The 14530-nt window shown below is 48.4% G+C and overlaps 1 protein-coding gene and 1 non-coding gene across 4 annotated transcripts; both read right to left on the bottom strand.

Moving 5' to 3' along the window:
* Positions 1-10565: 10565 nt before the first annotated feature.
* Positions 10566-10637, bottom strand: TRNAC-GCA. Its single transcript has one exon. It is a non-coding gene; the product is annotated as a tRNA-Cys (tRNA).
* Positions 10638-11332: 695 nt separating this feature from the next.
* CUNH17orf98 (chromosome unknown C17orf98 homolog) lies at positions 11333-13880 on the bottom strand. 3 transcript variants are annotated; one of them, XR_568025.2, is made up of 3 exons: positions 13537-13715; positions 12392-12542; positions 11333-11586 (listed from the first exon to the last, which is right to left on the bottom strand). XR_568025.2 is itself a non-coding variant. In XM_008688997.2 (3 exons), exons 1-3 carry the CDS (start codon positions 13767-13769, stop codon positions 11429-11431), a joined length of 306 nt encoding a protein of 101 aa, XP_008687219.1. In that variant the 5' UTR covers positions 13770-13880; the 3' UTR covers positions 11333-11428. The 3 variants fall into 3 exon arrangements, 2 of the variants coding, with proteins under 2 accessions (XP_008687219.1, XP_008687212.1); XM_008688997.2 differs by lacking the exon at positions 13537-13715 and adding an exon at positions 13722-13880 and having other exon boundaries at positions 12443-12542; XM_008688990.2 differs by lacking the exon at positions 13537-13715 and adding an exon at positions 13722-13879.
* Between the last annotated feature and the right edge of the window lie 650 nt (positions 13881-14530).

Here is a 14530-nt window from a genome sequence, read left to right as displayed (position 1 = left end):
CTCCCCCGCCCCGCTCCAGTGCCAGTTCGCCTCGTTCGCCTCTACCCGGCACTCCCCGCCCCCAACACCCACCGTTTAGAAAAGCTTTTCAAGCCCGCGCTCCTCTCCAACCTCCACGCAAGCTCAGCTCTTACTCCAGGCCTAGTTTATTGAGGGAAGTAGAAAGCATCCAGCCGAAATTCCATCGGCTTCCCTGCACCAAACCTTTATTATTTTTTTATTGGCGGAGGCCCACCCACCTTAGGATCTCTACCTAAAAGGTGGGGCTCGAACTCACAACCCTGAGATCAGAGCCTGCCCTACCCACTGAGCCAGCCAGGCGCTCCCTCCTGCACCAAACCTTTAGAATCGGCCAGCTTCTCCATTTCCTTTCCCTTCATTCATGTTGGAAGAGGCATCCTTCCTGTCTAAGCCCTCACGGTTCATCAGCTCTTCGTTGGACCCCTCACATCTGGTATTACAGATACCTTCCTCTATCCTGTAGCGCCCTCAGTATTGGCCCTTTGTCATCAGCACTTTTTGAAAGATTTTACTTATTTTTTAGAGAGAGTGAGCTCGAGCAGGGGGAGGAGCCGAGGGAGAGGGACAAGCAGAGACCCTGCGCGGCCCAAGGTGGGGCTGGATCTCAGGACGCTGAGATCATGACCTGAGCTGAAACCAAGAGTGGGATGCTCAACCCACTGAGCCACCCAGGAGTCCCTGTTTTCAGCATTTTAGGTGGGCTCAACTGACCCTTTAAAAAAACCATGGGGGGAACAACCATGTCTTTCCTCCAGCTGCTCCACTCTGTCTTAACCAAACTCTAAATGGGCTGTCTCCACTCAGGAGACAAGATGCCTCCATTTCATCTTCTGCTAAACCTTAGTCCTCCACTCAGCTATTTTTCCCACATGAGCTTCAGCAATCCCCCACACACACACTGAAAAGCCACATTGCGTCCTCATTTGACCTCCCCTGGCCTGTAAAGGTATTGAGGACCGCACTCCCCTCTGATGTATCCATCCCCATGTTCTAAAACCCTTAATAATTCCTCATTATTCATACTGTACAAAGACCACATTTTTAACATATCTAGGCCTTTCATGACCTGACTCCTTACCTTTCCAGCCTCATGAGGCTTCCTACTCATCCTAGAGCAGGCAAACTTTTATTTCCCTGGCCAAACATTTTTAACATTTTTAAAATAGGTAATACGCTGTAAATATGCTGTAAAAGATGGCAGAAGACAACACAATACAATAGTCACCCCCCAACCCTATACCCTCCTCAGAGCTCTTTTATCTCATGTGGCCTTTATAATTTTATATTAAATGTTTGTATTTGAGTCTTTGATCCATTTGGAATTATTTTTGTGTATTGTCTTTCCAGTTGGCTACACATTTGCCTCAACACTTCACAGAATAATCTTATATTTCCCCCACTGGCGGGAAATATCCCTTTATTATGTAGTGTATTCCCATTTGTATCTGAGCTTGTTTCTGGATTCTCTATTCCATTTCATTAGTCCCTCTATTCATATGCTGTTACCAAACTGTCCTTATTGTTGTAACTTTCTTTTAATGACTGGTAAGCCTACTTCTCCCTCACTACTCTTCTTTTTCTAGAATTTCCTGGCTCTTCTTACACTTTTATTTTTCCAAGTAAACTTTAAAGTCAGCGTGTCCGTTCCAGAAATAGTCCTGTTTGTGGTTTTATTGAAGGACATATCAAATTTTTAGATTAATTTGGAAAATTATATGATAGCACTTATCACTGTTTTATAAATTCCCTGTGTACTTGTCTATATTCATATGAGTTCCATAAATCTAGAGACTGGGGTTCACCTTTGTGTCCCTTATGCCTGGCACAGATTCTGGGGCACAAGCATTGCTTGTTGCCCCTGTGCGCGTGTGCACCCATACACACACACACACACACACACACACAAATGGTGGGGAAGGGGCAGAGGGAGAGGGAGAGAGAATCTTAAGCAGGCTCCATTCTCAGCACAGAGTCCAAGGCGGGGCTTGGTCTCAGGACCCTGGTATCAGGACCTGAGCCAAAATCAAGTCAGATGCTTAACCAACTGAGCCACTCAGGCGCCCCTCAGCAAGCACATCATTAACTAGAGTTCATACTAGTTTATAGTGTTTTTAATTTTATGTTAGTTACATAAAATGAAATGTGTAAATCTTAAGTGTCCCTTTACTAATTCTGACACATGCATACACCAGTGTAATCCAAACCCCCATCAAGAAATGGAACATTACAGGGGCGCCTGGGTGGCTCAGTCGGTTAAGCATCTGCCTTCAGCTCAGGTCATGATCCCAGGGTCCTGGGATGGAGACCTGCATGAAGCCCGATGCTTGCTCAGCGGGGAGCCTGCTTCTCCCTTTCCCTCTAATGCTCCCCCTGCTCGTGCTCTCTCTCTCTCTCAATCTGTGTCAAATAAATAAATAAATAAATAAATAAATAAAGTCTTTAAAAAAAGAAATGGAACATTACCATCATTCCCATAAAATTACCTCATTCCCCTTCGTGGATAATCTCTGTCCCAACCCCACCCCAGAGGCAACCACTCTTGTGATTTTTTTTTTTTTTTTTTTTTTTGGCCACAGATCACTTTTGCCTGTTCTAGAATCTCATATAACTGGAATAATACCCATACACTCTCTTCTTTCTTTTTTTAAAAGATTTTGTTTATTTATTCGATAAAAAAGAGAGCGAGCACAAGCAGGGGGAGAGGTAGGCAGAGGGAGAAGCATCCCTGCGATCATGACCTCAGCCAAGGGCAGATGTTCAACTGACTATGCCACCCAGGCGCCGCTACACTCTTTTCTATAAGATTTTTATCAGCATAATGTTTTTGACGTTCATTCATCTTGTATCAGTAATACATTCCTTGTTATGGATGAGTAGTATTTCACTGTATGAATAGACCACAGATCTAAAAACTCATTTTCCTATTGGTGGGCCCTAGTCTGTTTCTGGTGTTGCCTATTATGAATTAAGTCTTTATGAACATTTCTATATACGTCTTTTTGTAAGCATGTGTTTTCATTGACCTGAGTAAAATCCTAGGAATGGAATTGCTGGGTGGCAGGTCAGTCTAGTTTAGTTTTGTACAAACTGCCAGATCTTTTCCCAAAATGGTATACCGTTTTACATTCCCACCAATTAAGAGTTGGTGTCTGGTGTTGGCAGCCTTTATAATTTTAGTCATTCTGATGTGTGTGTGGTGTAACAATGTGATTTCAATTTGCATTTCTTTGATGACTAATGATGTCAAATACTTTTAATGGGTTTATCCACCATTTGTATTTCTTCCTTTATAAAATGTCTCCTCACATCTTTACTCCATTTTCTTCTTTCTTTCTTTCTCCCTTTCTCTCTTTCTTTCTTTCTTCTCTTTCTTTTCTTTTCTTTTCTTTTCTTTCTTTCTTTCTTTCTTTCTTTCTTTCTTTCTTTCTTTCTTTCCTATTGGCTGCTTGGAGTTTATTTTCCACGTGGTGCAAGGCTGCCCCTTACAGGGTGTCAGGAAGGCTCGTGAATGGCTTGGATAGTAAAGGAGGAGGTTTCTCTCAACTTCCTTTTCGGTGTTTTGCTGTCTTGATATAAAAGAACGCATATTCTTCTGCTTGCTGCAGCCTGGAGTCTGTGGGAGGGGAGGGTCTCTGATGAGCCCAGCGCCTCCTGCAGCCTGGGGGTGGCCGCTCAGCACTGGAGCCCGCTGTTGGCTTTGCCCGGCTGGCCACCAGGCTACTTCCTCGTGGCTTCCTGAGCCAAGTCGCTGGAGGCCTGGGGAGATTCCCTGCTGTGGGCGAGCTTGTGGTCAGAGGCTGCTTCCACCTGCTCCCATCTCCCACGCTGGCCCCCCAGGAGGGTGGACCTACCATTCCAACACGGTGGCCGTGGTCAGGAGAGTGGACTTCCTGCGAAAGAAGCCTGCGCCCCAGTGCCCCGGGTGCGCCTTGGGGAGACCCGTGTGGTGGGGGGATGGCTCCCCCAGGATCGCCCACACTCGCGCAGGACCCGTTCCTGGAAGTGGAGCCCTGGCGGCGCGCAAGCCGCTGGAGGGGGGCTTGTGGACTCGTGGCAACCTCTGCGGGGAACCCTCACGGGCCTCGGCATGTGATCCGTGGTGGCAGGGACGCCAGGCCACAGAGCCCACTGTGGGGGAGACCGGGAAGGGCCGCTCCACCACCTCTGAGCCCAGGGCTTTTACTCCGTGTCTTAATCGGCTTCTTTACAGTCCTTTCACTTTTGAGTTGCAAGAGTTCTTTATATTCTGGACACCAGTTCTAGGTCAGATCCGTATTTTGCAAATCATTTCTCCCAGGCTGTGGCTTGCCTGTTCTCAACAGGGTCTTTTGACAAGCACACACGGTGAAGTCTCATTCATTAGTATTTTCTTTTATGCTTTTTGTATCCTCTTGATAAAGAAAAAACTACACACAACACTAGTTAAAGAACAAGGGCAAGGAAGACTTTATTTAAGGGGGGACTATTGCAGGAAGTACCAATGGGGCCTTGTAAAGGGGGAGAGAGAGGGACCTCAACTCTGAGAACAGCACGGCAGTGTATAGCCAAGCAGCAGGGCAGAGGGGGAGGGGGGAATGGAAAATTACTCAGAGGAAACATCAGGGGCAAGGGGGGATTTCTGGCTAAGCTGACTTTACAGGATAGTGGCTGACGGCGGGCCAGGATGATCAGACTTCGCCTACAGGACTGTGGGGGATGAGAAACGGGATCAGATACTGAGGGTGATCAGATATGGAGAATGGGGGATTCGGACCCCGGCTAAACCGACTTAGCAAGATTCTTGCGAAAATTGGGCAAGGCAGCCCTTGGCCTTAGCACCATCTTGGAAACCTCTGCGCCATGAGAGCCAAGTGGAGGAAGAAGCAAAGGCGCCAATGTGTAAGAGAAGATGAGGCAGAGATCCAGTTAGCTGCTAACTTGAGCACCCATGGGGCCACAGGAGCAGAAATAAGGACAGTCAGAGGTCGGGACCCTGGTACCAATGGTTAGGCTGCATGCCCACTTTCTAGAGCGTGAGCCAATGGCTATAGGACATCCATCACCATCAGATCGCCACCACCTTTGAGAGACCCACCTTGCTCCTACCAGAACAATCCCTTTTGTGCTGGCGTCCACCGCACATCAACTAAGATTGCAACCAGAACAGCCCCTTTTGGTCCTTTGCCCTGGACCTGTGACTTTAAGGACTAATTGTTTTCATTTGTGGCCGAATGTAACACATGTACAATAAACCGTCTCTTCTGCTGTCTTCGCTGAAGGAAACAAAACTGGGCAAGGCAGACAAGGACTCAGAAGTCCTAAAGTCGGGGGCTAGTTGAAAAAGAGCTCAGAAGAGCCCGTCCGAGGTTTGATCATGGAGAGAATCTCCTGGTGGCTCACTGAGAAACCTTTGCCAACCCTCAAGACGGAAAGCTATTTTCCTAAGTTTTCCTTTAACAGCTTGTCCGTGATCCTTCTTGAATTGTTTTGAGACAATCATTTAAGTATTGGACAGGGCAAGGTCATTTAAAAAGGGGAAGCCTATCCATACAAACATGGGTAGCTTGGTGTCACAGGCCTCCATACTCACAACTCGACTCCAGGCCACATACAACCAGGAAGAGGGGGTCGTGCTGTCAAAACGTCAAAACGCTTAGGAGACAATGAGGGAGTTACAGAGGGAGTTATGCGAGTCTCAGATTCCCTGATCTGCATTTTCTGCATCTGGGCCATTAGCCCGGAGCATCTGGCTGGTTCCCTGGTTACTAAGAAGTGCGTTTCCTGTATTCTAAAGAGCCTGAAATAGCACACACTTCGCGATGTCACTGAAATCGGAGTCTTAGCTGTAGTTATCTGCTGTGTGACGAAAGGGTCTACTCCTGCTGTAACAAGGCCACCTTGTGTTCACTGTCACGATACTATAAAATGTGGCCTTTTAATTACCAGGGTGAGAAGGTGGAGGTGGCGAGGCGTGTTGAAAGCAACTTCAAATATTGTCTGGGCATGTGTCTGTCCAATCAGAGACACCATAAAAAAGGGCAAGAAACTGAAAAGCTTTCATTTGACCAAATGTGTGCATTGGTCAAATTATGGGTACTGTGTCGCTCACAACTGCCACTTTTTTTTTTTTATTTATGTATTTATTATTTGAGAGAGAGAAAGTACTAGGGAGGGACAGAGGGAGAGAATCTCCAGCAGACCCCCCACTGAGCATGGAGCCGGGCTTGATCTCAAGACCCTGAGATCATGACCTGAGCGGAAATCAAGAGTCAGATGCTTAACTTAACCTACTGAGCCACCCAGGCCCCGCAGACAACCGCCGTCCTATATAGAGCACCTGGTATGCGTCTGGCACGTAACAGGCATTCTGTACTTTGGCTACTGTGGACAAATGAGTGAATGAATACAAGAATGCAAGAAAATTCTTTCCTGGCCACTGCAAAGAGAGAGCAAACATGCCAAAGTGCTCGCTGCTAAGAAATTTCAACCCAAGAGATAGGCCACATGTATACACATTTGAAAATTCCTATATAAATACTTCTCATAGAGGCACAAGTCTCTATGGACCATTATGTATTGATCTCCACTCCCTGGCCAAACTCTTAATACGTATGACTGTTAAAAGACAAAGAGAAAATTGGAGAGGGAACAGAAGAACCATGCCAAACAGGTTTCAAAGATGGAAAGGAAGGGTGGGGTTGACTTCAGCACAGCAGTGGGAGCTGAAACGCGAGGGTTAGCTGAGACAGTGGTTCGCAATCTTGGGCGCACATTAATGCCCCCCGGGACAGAAACAAATCTGAAGGCCTAGGTCTCACTAGGCATCAACAGTTGAAAAATCTCTCCGGGTATTTCGCCTCAGGTCATGATGTCCAGGGTCCTGGGATCGAGCCTCCTGTCAGGCTCCCTGCCTCAGTGTCTGCTTGAGGATTTCTCTCCCTCTCCCCTTGCCCCTCCCCCCAAAATAAATAAATAAATCTTTAAAAAAAAATCTCTCCAGGTATATGGCAGCCCTCAAAAAATTAAACATAGCATTACCATATGATCCAACAATTCCAGTTCTGGGTATATACTCCAAAAAATTTAAAGGAGAAACACACACACACAAAGAAAAGAAAGTAGAGACACAAACAGCTCTTTGTGTATCTGTACTCCTAGCAGCATTATTCACAATAGCCAAAAGGTGGAAGCAACCCAAGGGTCCATTAGTGGATGAATAAACAAAATGGGATATATCTATACAATGGAACATTATTCGGCCTTAACAAAGAAGGAAATTCTGACATGCTTCCCCACCGGGGAACTTGGAAAACTTTATGCTAAGTAAAATAAGCCAGACACAAAAACCAAATATTGAAAGATTCCACTTACATGAAGTACCTAGAGTAGTCAAATTCGTAGAAAGTGGAATGGTGGTGCCAACAGTGAGAGCTGTGGAGGGACACAGAAGAGAACTGATTAATGCGTGAGGAACTCTGGGGAAGTGGCCTTCCTGAGAAGAAAATTTGGCATCATCAGGAAGGACTGAGGAGTGGGAAGCAAATAGGGAATTTTGGTGAAAGTCTGTATACGTAGCAGTTAAGATTCTTAATTTCTATCTCCAGTCCCATAGGTGAAAGATTTGTTGGAGAAACTGGATCTGTGAGGCCCCTCCACTTCCAAGTGGTGGCCAAGGGCTTTCAGAAGAGCAGTGGGGATTAAACAAAAGCCTACATGTTGAAAAGTGGGGTCACCAAACCCTTTCCTCCTCCTTGTCCTGCTCCCAAGATGCCCGCATCAAGGAGATATCCCAGACAGGAGATCCCAGGATTTTTCTATGGAGAAACTAAATGGCCCAAGGATTCAGGGAAGATGGTGACTCACAGACATAGACATTTGGAAGTTCCCAAATGAAAAGGCTGGCTCACTGTTGGAAAACCCACAGGGAAATTCACCAGTCAACAAGCCCTACCCAAGAACAGAGCTCCCAATGACCTTTAACCTATTGGAGGGCCAGTTATTTGGTGAATGCCCTCAACACCAGAGTCCAAAACCAAAGGAAACAGCAGCAAAAAGGAGGGGGAAAAGGCAACACTTGGAGAAGAACACTTCAGAAACAACCACAATCTTAAAGAAACAAGAGAAGAAAATGGTATCTATAAAAAGGGTATCCACTAGAACAGGGTGTAATGACAAAAAAAAGCCATTGGGGCACATGAGGAAGCTGAAATCCAAAAGCCACCTCAAGAGTAGAAATACAGCCTGAAGAAATCTCAAAAGTACAACAAAAAGACAAATGAACAGGAGGAGGGAAAAGATAAGTCCTCACGTGAGCAAATGATGGAGAAGAAATTACCAGACACAATACACTTAAGGAAGGATGTGAATCTCTAGATTGGAAGAGATCACCGAGCAGATCATGGAAAAAACAGAATATCAAGAACAAAGAACTGAAGATTTGACAGAGAGAAACAGGTCACATACGGGAATAAGAATGACGTCAAGCTTACCAAGAGAAACTAGAAGACCATGATTTTCAAGCTTCCGAAAACAAAATTATCAGCAAAAATGATGTTCTCGAACTACCTCTCAGGTGTTCAGACAAAATAGATATTCGGAGCTGCCAGAACTCAAGCATCTTACCTGGCCTATATTTTTTTCTCGGGAAGCAGCTCAGAGTTATTCTCCACCATATAAAGGAGGAAACTAAGAGAAAGGAAGATGTTGCCCAGGAAACCGAGAATCCCACACGGAGGACGGGGAAAGCGAATTCCCAAGGCACCAGGTGGGTGACAGGTCTCAAGAGCCTGCCTGAAGCAGAAGCAGGGAGGGTGTCGGGAAGATTGCCTTGAAAAAATTAATTGGGAAGGTTTGGACCAGGGAAATAATTGTACTGTGAGGCTGTGGAAGGATTGAACAGAAAGAAAAACGTACAAGTGAAAAAAATGAGATCATGACCTTCAAGAGAAAAAAAGTTTTCAAGACACCAACGCTACCGTAGTATATATAGACTCAATATTAATTAGTAGTTATATGCTCATGACCACGTGGACATAACTGATTGGAGACAACGTCTTGATCTGATGAATTTTAGCAAATGGAAAGTCAAGGGGTGGGAGAGGGCAAATCCTCGACAGCTAGAATTGGAAATTTTTGCACCCAAACACCCCTCCAGTTCTGGGGGAGTACCTCACGTTGTCAAACGCGGTGAGGCAACCCTCCCTTTGCTGGCGGAAAACTGCACTGGCGTCAGACCACGACTCAGCCAATCGGATGCTTCCACCTGGCGGTGTGAAAGCGGGGGAATTGTGCTGGAGAGGCAGGTGCGGCCCCACGTAACGACAAGTGCCCTGAGCTGGTGGCGCCTGAGATGAGACCTGAGCTGGATTTCCTTCCTCTGCCGTCCTTCATAGTTAACGGCTTTGTGAGTTAGGCTCTCCAACCTTCCATCGGCTCTGTGAGTCCCCACCGTGCTTCCTCTCCTGCTTTACGTGGCCAGAGTGGATATCTGTTCCATTCCAAGAACTCTGACTGGCACAAAAAACTACTAAGACGAGGGACGCCTGGGTGGCTCAGTTGGTTAAGCACCCGCCTTCGGCTCTGGTCATGATCCTGGGGTCCTGGGACTGAGCCCCACATTGCGCTCCCTGCTCGGCGGAGAGTCTGCTTCTCCCTCTGTCCCCGCCCCTGCTCGAGTTCTCTCTCTCAAATAAATAAAATCTTTAAAAATAATTTTTTAAAAAAACCTTAAAAAAAACACAAAAAAAAAACCTACTAAGAGGAAAGTGCCCCTAGCCTTCAAGAAAGGGAATTTTAATTGCACAGTGTCAGAAATGTGTTAATAATAAACTCTTCAGACCAAGGAGACTTGTCCCTTCAAATTGTAGGAAAGCTTCAGTTAGCAAGTTAGTCTAGAAAAGGTGGGTAGGTATTTTTAAAAGGTATCTCTTCCTTAAGCTACGAACAGTCGTCTCCCCCTGACCCCTGGGTGTGAATATGTCAACTTCCAGCAGACACAGAAGTCCCTGAGGACAGGGGCCCTGTTTCAAGTTCTCGTTCACAACTGCCTTGCGTTTACTATACTAAGCTCTCAAAAATACCTCTTTATCTGTACTCTCACACATCAGATTGCTAAATTTGTGTAGCTCTCACACCTAATTTCTGTTTTTTTTATTAAGGAGTTTCATTTATTTATCTGAGAGAGCACAAGCGGGGAGGAGGGACAGAAGGAGAGGGAAAAGCAGACTCCCGGCTAAGAAGGGAGCCTAAGGTGGGACTTGATCCCAGGACTCCGGGATCATGACCTGAGCCGAAGGCAGATGCTTGACCGACTGAGCCATCCAGGCGCCCCTCCCACAATTAATTTTAGATTTAGAATTTCCTTAGGTACTTTGACTTAATTGAAGCCTAAGGGGTCCTCCAGGGGTCTCAGCTAAGTGTCACTTGGAATGTCGGGGAAACTAGGGGTGTTTCGGTACAAGAATGAGTTGAGGGTTCCTTGTCCTCTCTAGTAACTCTGGCTGGGAGTTAAGAGGTACAGTGCATTTCCTTGCTTCCATTTAATGGAAGTAAAAAAGGGACACGGAAGGGGGCACCCGGATTTGAACCGGGGACCTCTTGATCTGCAGTCAAATGCTCTACCCCTGAGCTATACCCCCACGGCCTGGTAGCCTCCTCTTCCTTGTCCACTTAAGGTGACTCAGTACCAATCAGGTTCCACCCACACTGGGGCTCTGGCGAGCTTTGTGTTCACAAGCCCCACCTTCTTTTGTATCCATCATCTGCTTTGGCTTTTCTCTTGGCCACCAATAAACTGGGTGGGGACACTTGAAAAATGACATCCTGGAAACTAGCTGAAAAGGAAATTGACAGAGCACTAGTGGAGAAAACGGCCACAGGCACGGTGTCAGAATTACTATGTCAGAATCCAGAAGCTAACAAGCAACCCAGATATGTCCTTGCTCACGCCCTGACTCTCGATGGACTGAGGGTGGAAAGGAGAAGGACGATGTCTGTTATTTTGGGTGGGATGAGTCTCAGGAAAATCAGGAAACCAAGCACAAGCTGTTTGGACAGGCCACCTGCTCCGTTCTCGAGGGGCAAACGGTAGCCAGCCTCTAGCCTGGGGCAGAGCTCTGTGGAGGCTGAGGCGCTCAGTGCCATTGTTCCTTCTCCTGCCATGGGCAGGGGAGAACGGCCACCTCCTTTCCAGCCTGGCACTCGTGGGCATGGGGCGTAAGGGAGCAGGCCTGAGGACGCCCTCTCTCCTCCCACCTGCTCTCCGAAGGCTAGAGAAGCTGAGGGTGGAGAAACTGCCCCCCCAACCTCAGCAAAGAAACAGCACACTCGGAGGCACAAATAACATCATTGTTTATTTAAAAATAGCATTAAGAGTTCATCTAAACATGTCTTCTATTCAGGTCCAGGCGTGGGAAGGGAAGAGATGCTGTTAGAAGAGAGGGAATTGGGTGACCTCTCCAAAGACAGACGGGCGCTGGCGGAGGGATGGGGTGTTCCGGCGATAGCCAAACCGACCATTGAATCCCTTGATCGTTTTCAGTTCAGCATTGTAGTGATCATGCCCGGTCACCTGCTGGAGGGAATGCCCTTGGGGGCGGAGAGAGAGGTCTGAGCCCCCATTCAGCCCCCTCTTGCTTTTCCCCTGCTCCCATGGGGCTGGTATAGAATGTGCTCCCCATGTCCCAGCTGAACCCTCCATCCTCAAACGTCTCGAGCCTCTTGATGAAAAGCTGAGGGCTGATGAAGTCAAGGAGACAGATAGCTTTCCAGAAACCAAACCGCATACCAGGAGTAGCACACAGGAGGAGCGTGAATGCTATGTGTTAAGACAGGAGGGGCCAGAAGCTTCTGGGCTTGGCTGAACTTGCCTTGCTCCCAGGAAGACTGAAAACATTTCACCCTTGCTTCAGACCCACGTGGAGAAAATGGATGAGCTCAATTTGGGCAAATGGTGCCAAAGGTCATGTGACTAGAGTGTGGCCAAAGGAGGAGGGTTCACACTGTCAGAAAAACCTCTCTCAACCCTTCCTTTCCTGTTGCTCAATTGGGCCTGGAAAAGGAGCAGGACACAGCCTGTTCAGGGAGCAGGGAGTCGAACATACATGGACTTTTGAGTTGGAAAGAGCGGAATTCCAATCCCAGCTAAGCCCTCCTTGGCCAGTCACTTCCCCCCCGTCCACTTCAGTTTGCCCAGCTGGAGCGCAGGGGGAGTGTGAGGGTGAAAACCACCGACCTATAGCAGCTGCTTTGTCACCAAATAGAAGGAGCACGCGACACCATCGGCTCACGTCTGAGAAGAAAAGCTGGGGACGCAGTCCCAAGGCCTCTCCCCCGCTCCCCCAAACTAGGGCTCTCTGTGGCCCGATTTCTCTCTCTGAACTGGAACGCATACCACTCTTCCAGGGGGGTCCACGCCGAGGCTGGAAAGCCAGGTGGCACTTGCCTGCGCCTGCCCAGTTTCTCCTGTTCAGGTACCTCTGTCCTTCCCCAAAGATGTGGAAATAATCCACTATCCAGCCGTCTCTTCCTGTGCCGCCGTGATCCTGAGAGTGAGGGAGAAAACACAGAGACTGTCAGCCACGGTGCTGAGAGGGGCGCCAACGAAACTCCCTTTGGGCTTGTTGCAGGGGGAGAGAGACAAGGTCCCAGCCTGGGGCCACCAGGCCAGACAGATTAAATATAAATATACCTATTGACCTATCGTCTCTCAGGGAGGGGCAAGGCATTAAAGGCTCAGTGTCTGCTACCGACACGCCAGTTACAATCCCAGCTCTGCCTAGTACGAACAAGCTGTGTGACCCTGGGCCAACGACACGGCTTTTCTGGACCTCAATGTCCTCATCAGTGAAAGGAGGTTTGCTGTAAGATTTAAGTGAGATAATTCAAGTAAAGGGCCTGGCATAGTAAAGGTTCTTTAATTTTTTTTTAAAGATTTAATTTATTTGAGAGAGAGAAAGAATGGGGGGGGCGAGGGAGAAGCAGACTCCCGCTGAGCAGGGAGCCCCAGGTGGGATCAGGACCTGAAGGCAGCCGCTTCACCGACTGAGCCACCCGGGCGCCCCTAATTTACTTTAAAAATAAACAATATCATGGGGCGCCCGGCTGACTCAGTCCGCAGAGCATGCCGCTCTTGATTTTGGGGTCCTGAGCTCAAGCCGTGTGTTGGTGGTAGAGTTTACTTAAAACAAAACAGAAAAACCCGTTATCTTTATGTAAATGAAAACAATACCTACTACAAACGGTTGGGATTAAACCCTTACAAAATGGAATATAGTAAGTTTCAAAAGCGTGCACACCATATTATTTTCAAGCTGTTAAACACTCAAGTTTTTCTCTTTTTTCCTCCCAGTCTCTGGTTCCTTCGGTCGTAAAAGTTAGGCAAGTAGAGAACCCGTACATACGCCAGCACGGGACATAGAGATGTGTCCATACACATGCAGTGCACACCCAGGCACACACCCAAACACACACACACACACCCCCCAAGATCTGTTCGCAGAATAACCCCCATTAACCCCAACAATCCCCTCCCCATACCGCTGTGACACATGTACACAAATACTGGAGGCAGAAGTGTTGGAAACAGTTGCAGCCATCAGCAAACTGCCTCAGGATCTTCGATCCCGGGTAGGACTCCGCGGAGGAGAGGCGGCACCCACGAGCGAGCGAAAAGGCCGGGGGAGCAGCCAGGGCCGCAGAAGTTCGGGAAGTTTCCTTCCCACCTGCTCACAGAAAGTCCCCTGGAGCGAGCCCTTCTGTAATTGTGACATCACCAAGGGAGGGCGCCCCGTCCGGCGGGTCAAGGCGTTGCTTTGTCTCGTTCGCGGACGTCACAAGCATTTTCGCGCTTTGAGAGAATCTGCGGCGCGCGATCACCCCAAAGGGTGGTCCGTGACGTCAAAAAGGACAATGAAACCGATTGGATTGGCAGGGGCGGGCGTGAAGCCCTGTTCCCTAAGGCTGTTAGAAACCCACAATGAGATCGTTCTCAAAATCAGGGCGGGGAGTGATCCCGGGAGCTCAGTGAGCTCAATCCCTGTCCCCTGCCTGTGCCAGTTCCCGGCTTTCATGGAGGAAGCCGAGGGGGTGGGAGTGGGGAGCCCTCCCTCGTGGTAAGAGGCCCGGATTTGGGAAGTCGGGGCCCCGCCATCAGGGTTAAGCTCTGCGGGGCCGGTGAGCTCGTCCGGGGCGCTCTTGTAACAACCTGCTCGGTTTTGCGCAGAATGGGCGGAACCACGTGGCTCTGGAAGTAGCGGCGGGCGTGGTAATCCTGCTGCGCGTTGTAGGGCGGAATCGCCGACCAGAGCTTGGGCCGCAGGCGCTCGTAGGTGCGGGCCACGGTGCTCACCCCCACACCGTCCAAGATGAAGCCCTTCTCCAGCCGCAGAGGACACTCGCAGAAGTGCGACATCCCAGCCACTGCAGCCTCCAAGGGCCTTTCTGGCGGGAGTGGAGGGCCCTAGGTAGGGGCTCCCCTGCGCATTAGTCGCATTGTTACGTGGTGCGGTGTCACAAGACTGCTGTGACACAA

This window comes from Ursus maritimus, unplaced genomic scaffold, assembly GCF_017311325.1.
Source record: "Ursus maritimus isolate PB19 unplaced genomic scaffold, ASM1731132v1 scaffold_24, whole genome shotgun sequence".
In the NCBI taxonomy this organism is placed as follows: domain Eukaryota; kingdom Metazoa; phylum Chordata; class Mammalia; order Carnivora; family Ursidae; genus Ursus; species Ursus maritimus.
This window is presented reverse-complemented; position numbering and strand designations above follow the sequence as displayed.

Coding starts and splice junctions, on each gene's coding strand:
- CUNH17orf98 (XM_008688990.2), bottom strand. CDS start 13,769: ATGTCACAATTACAGAAGGGCTCGCTCCAGGGGACTTTCTGTGAGCAG. Junction 12,543..13,721: donor AGGGGACTTTCTGTGAGCAG/GTGGGAAGGAAA, acceptor CCTCACTCTCAG/GATCACGGCGGCACAGGAAG. Junction 11,587..12,391: donor TGGACCCCCCTGGAAGAGTG/GTATGCGTTCCA, acceptor TCCGCCCCCAAG/GGCATTCCCTCCAGCAGGTG.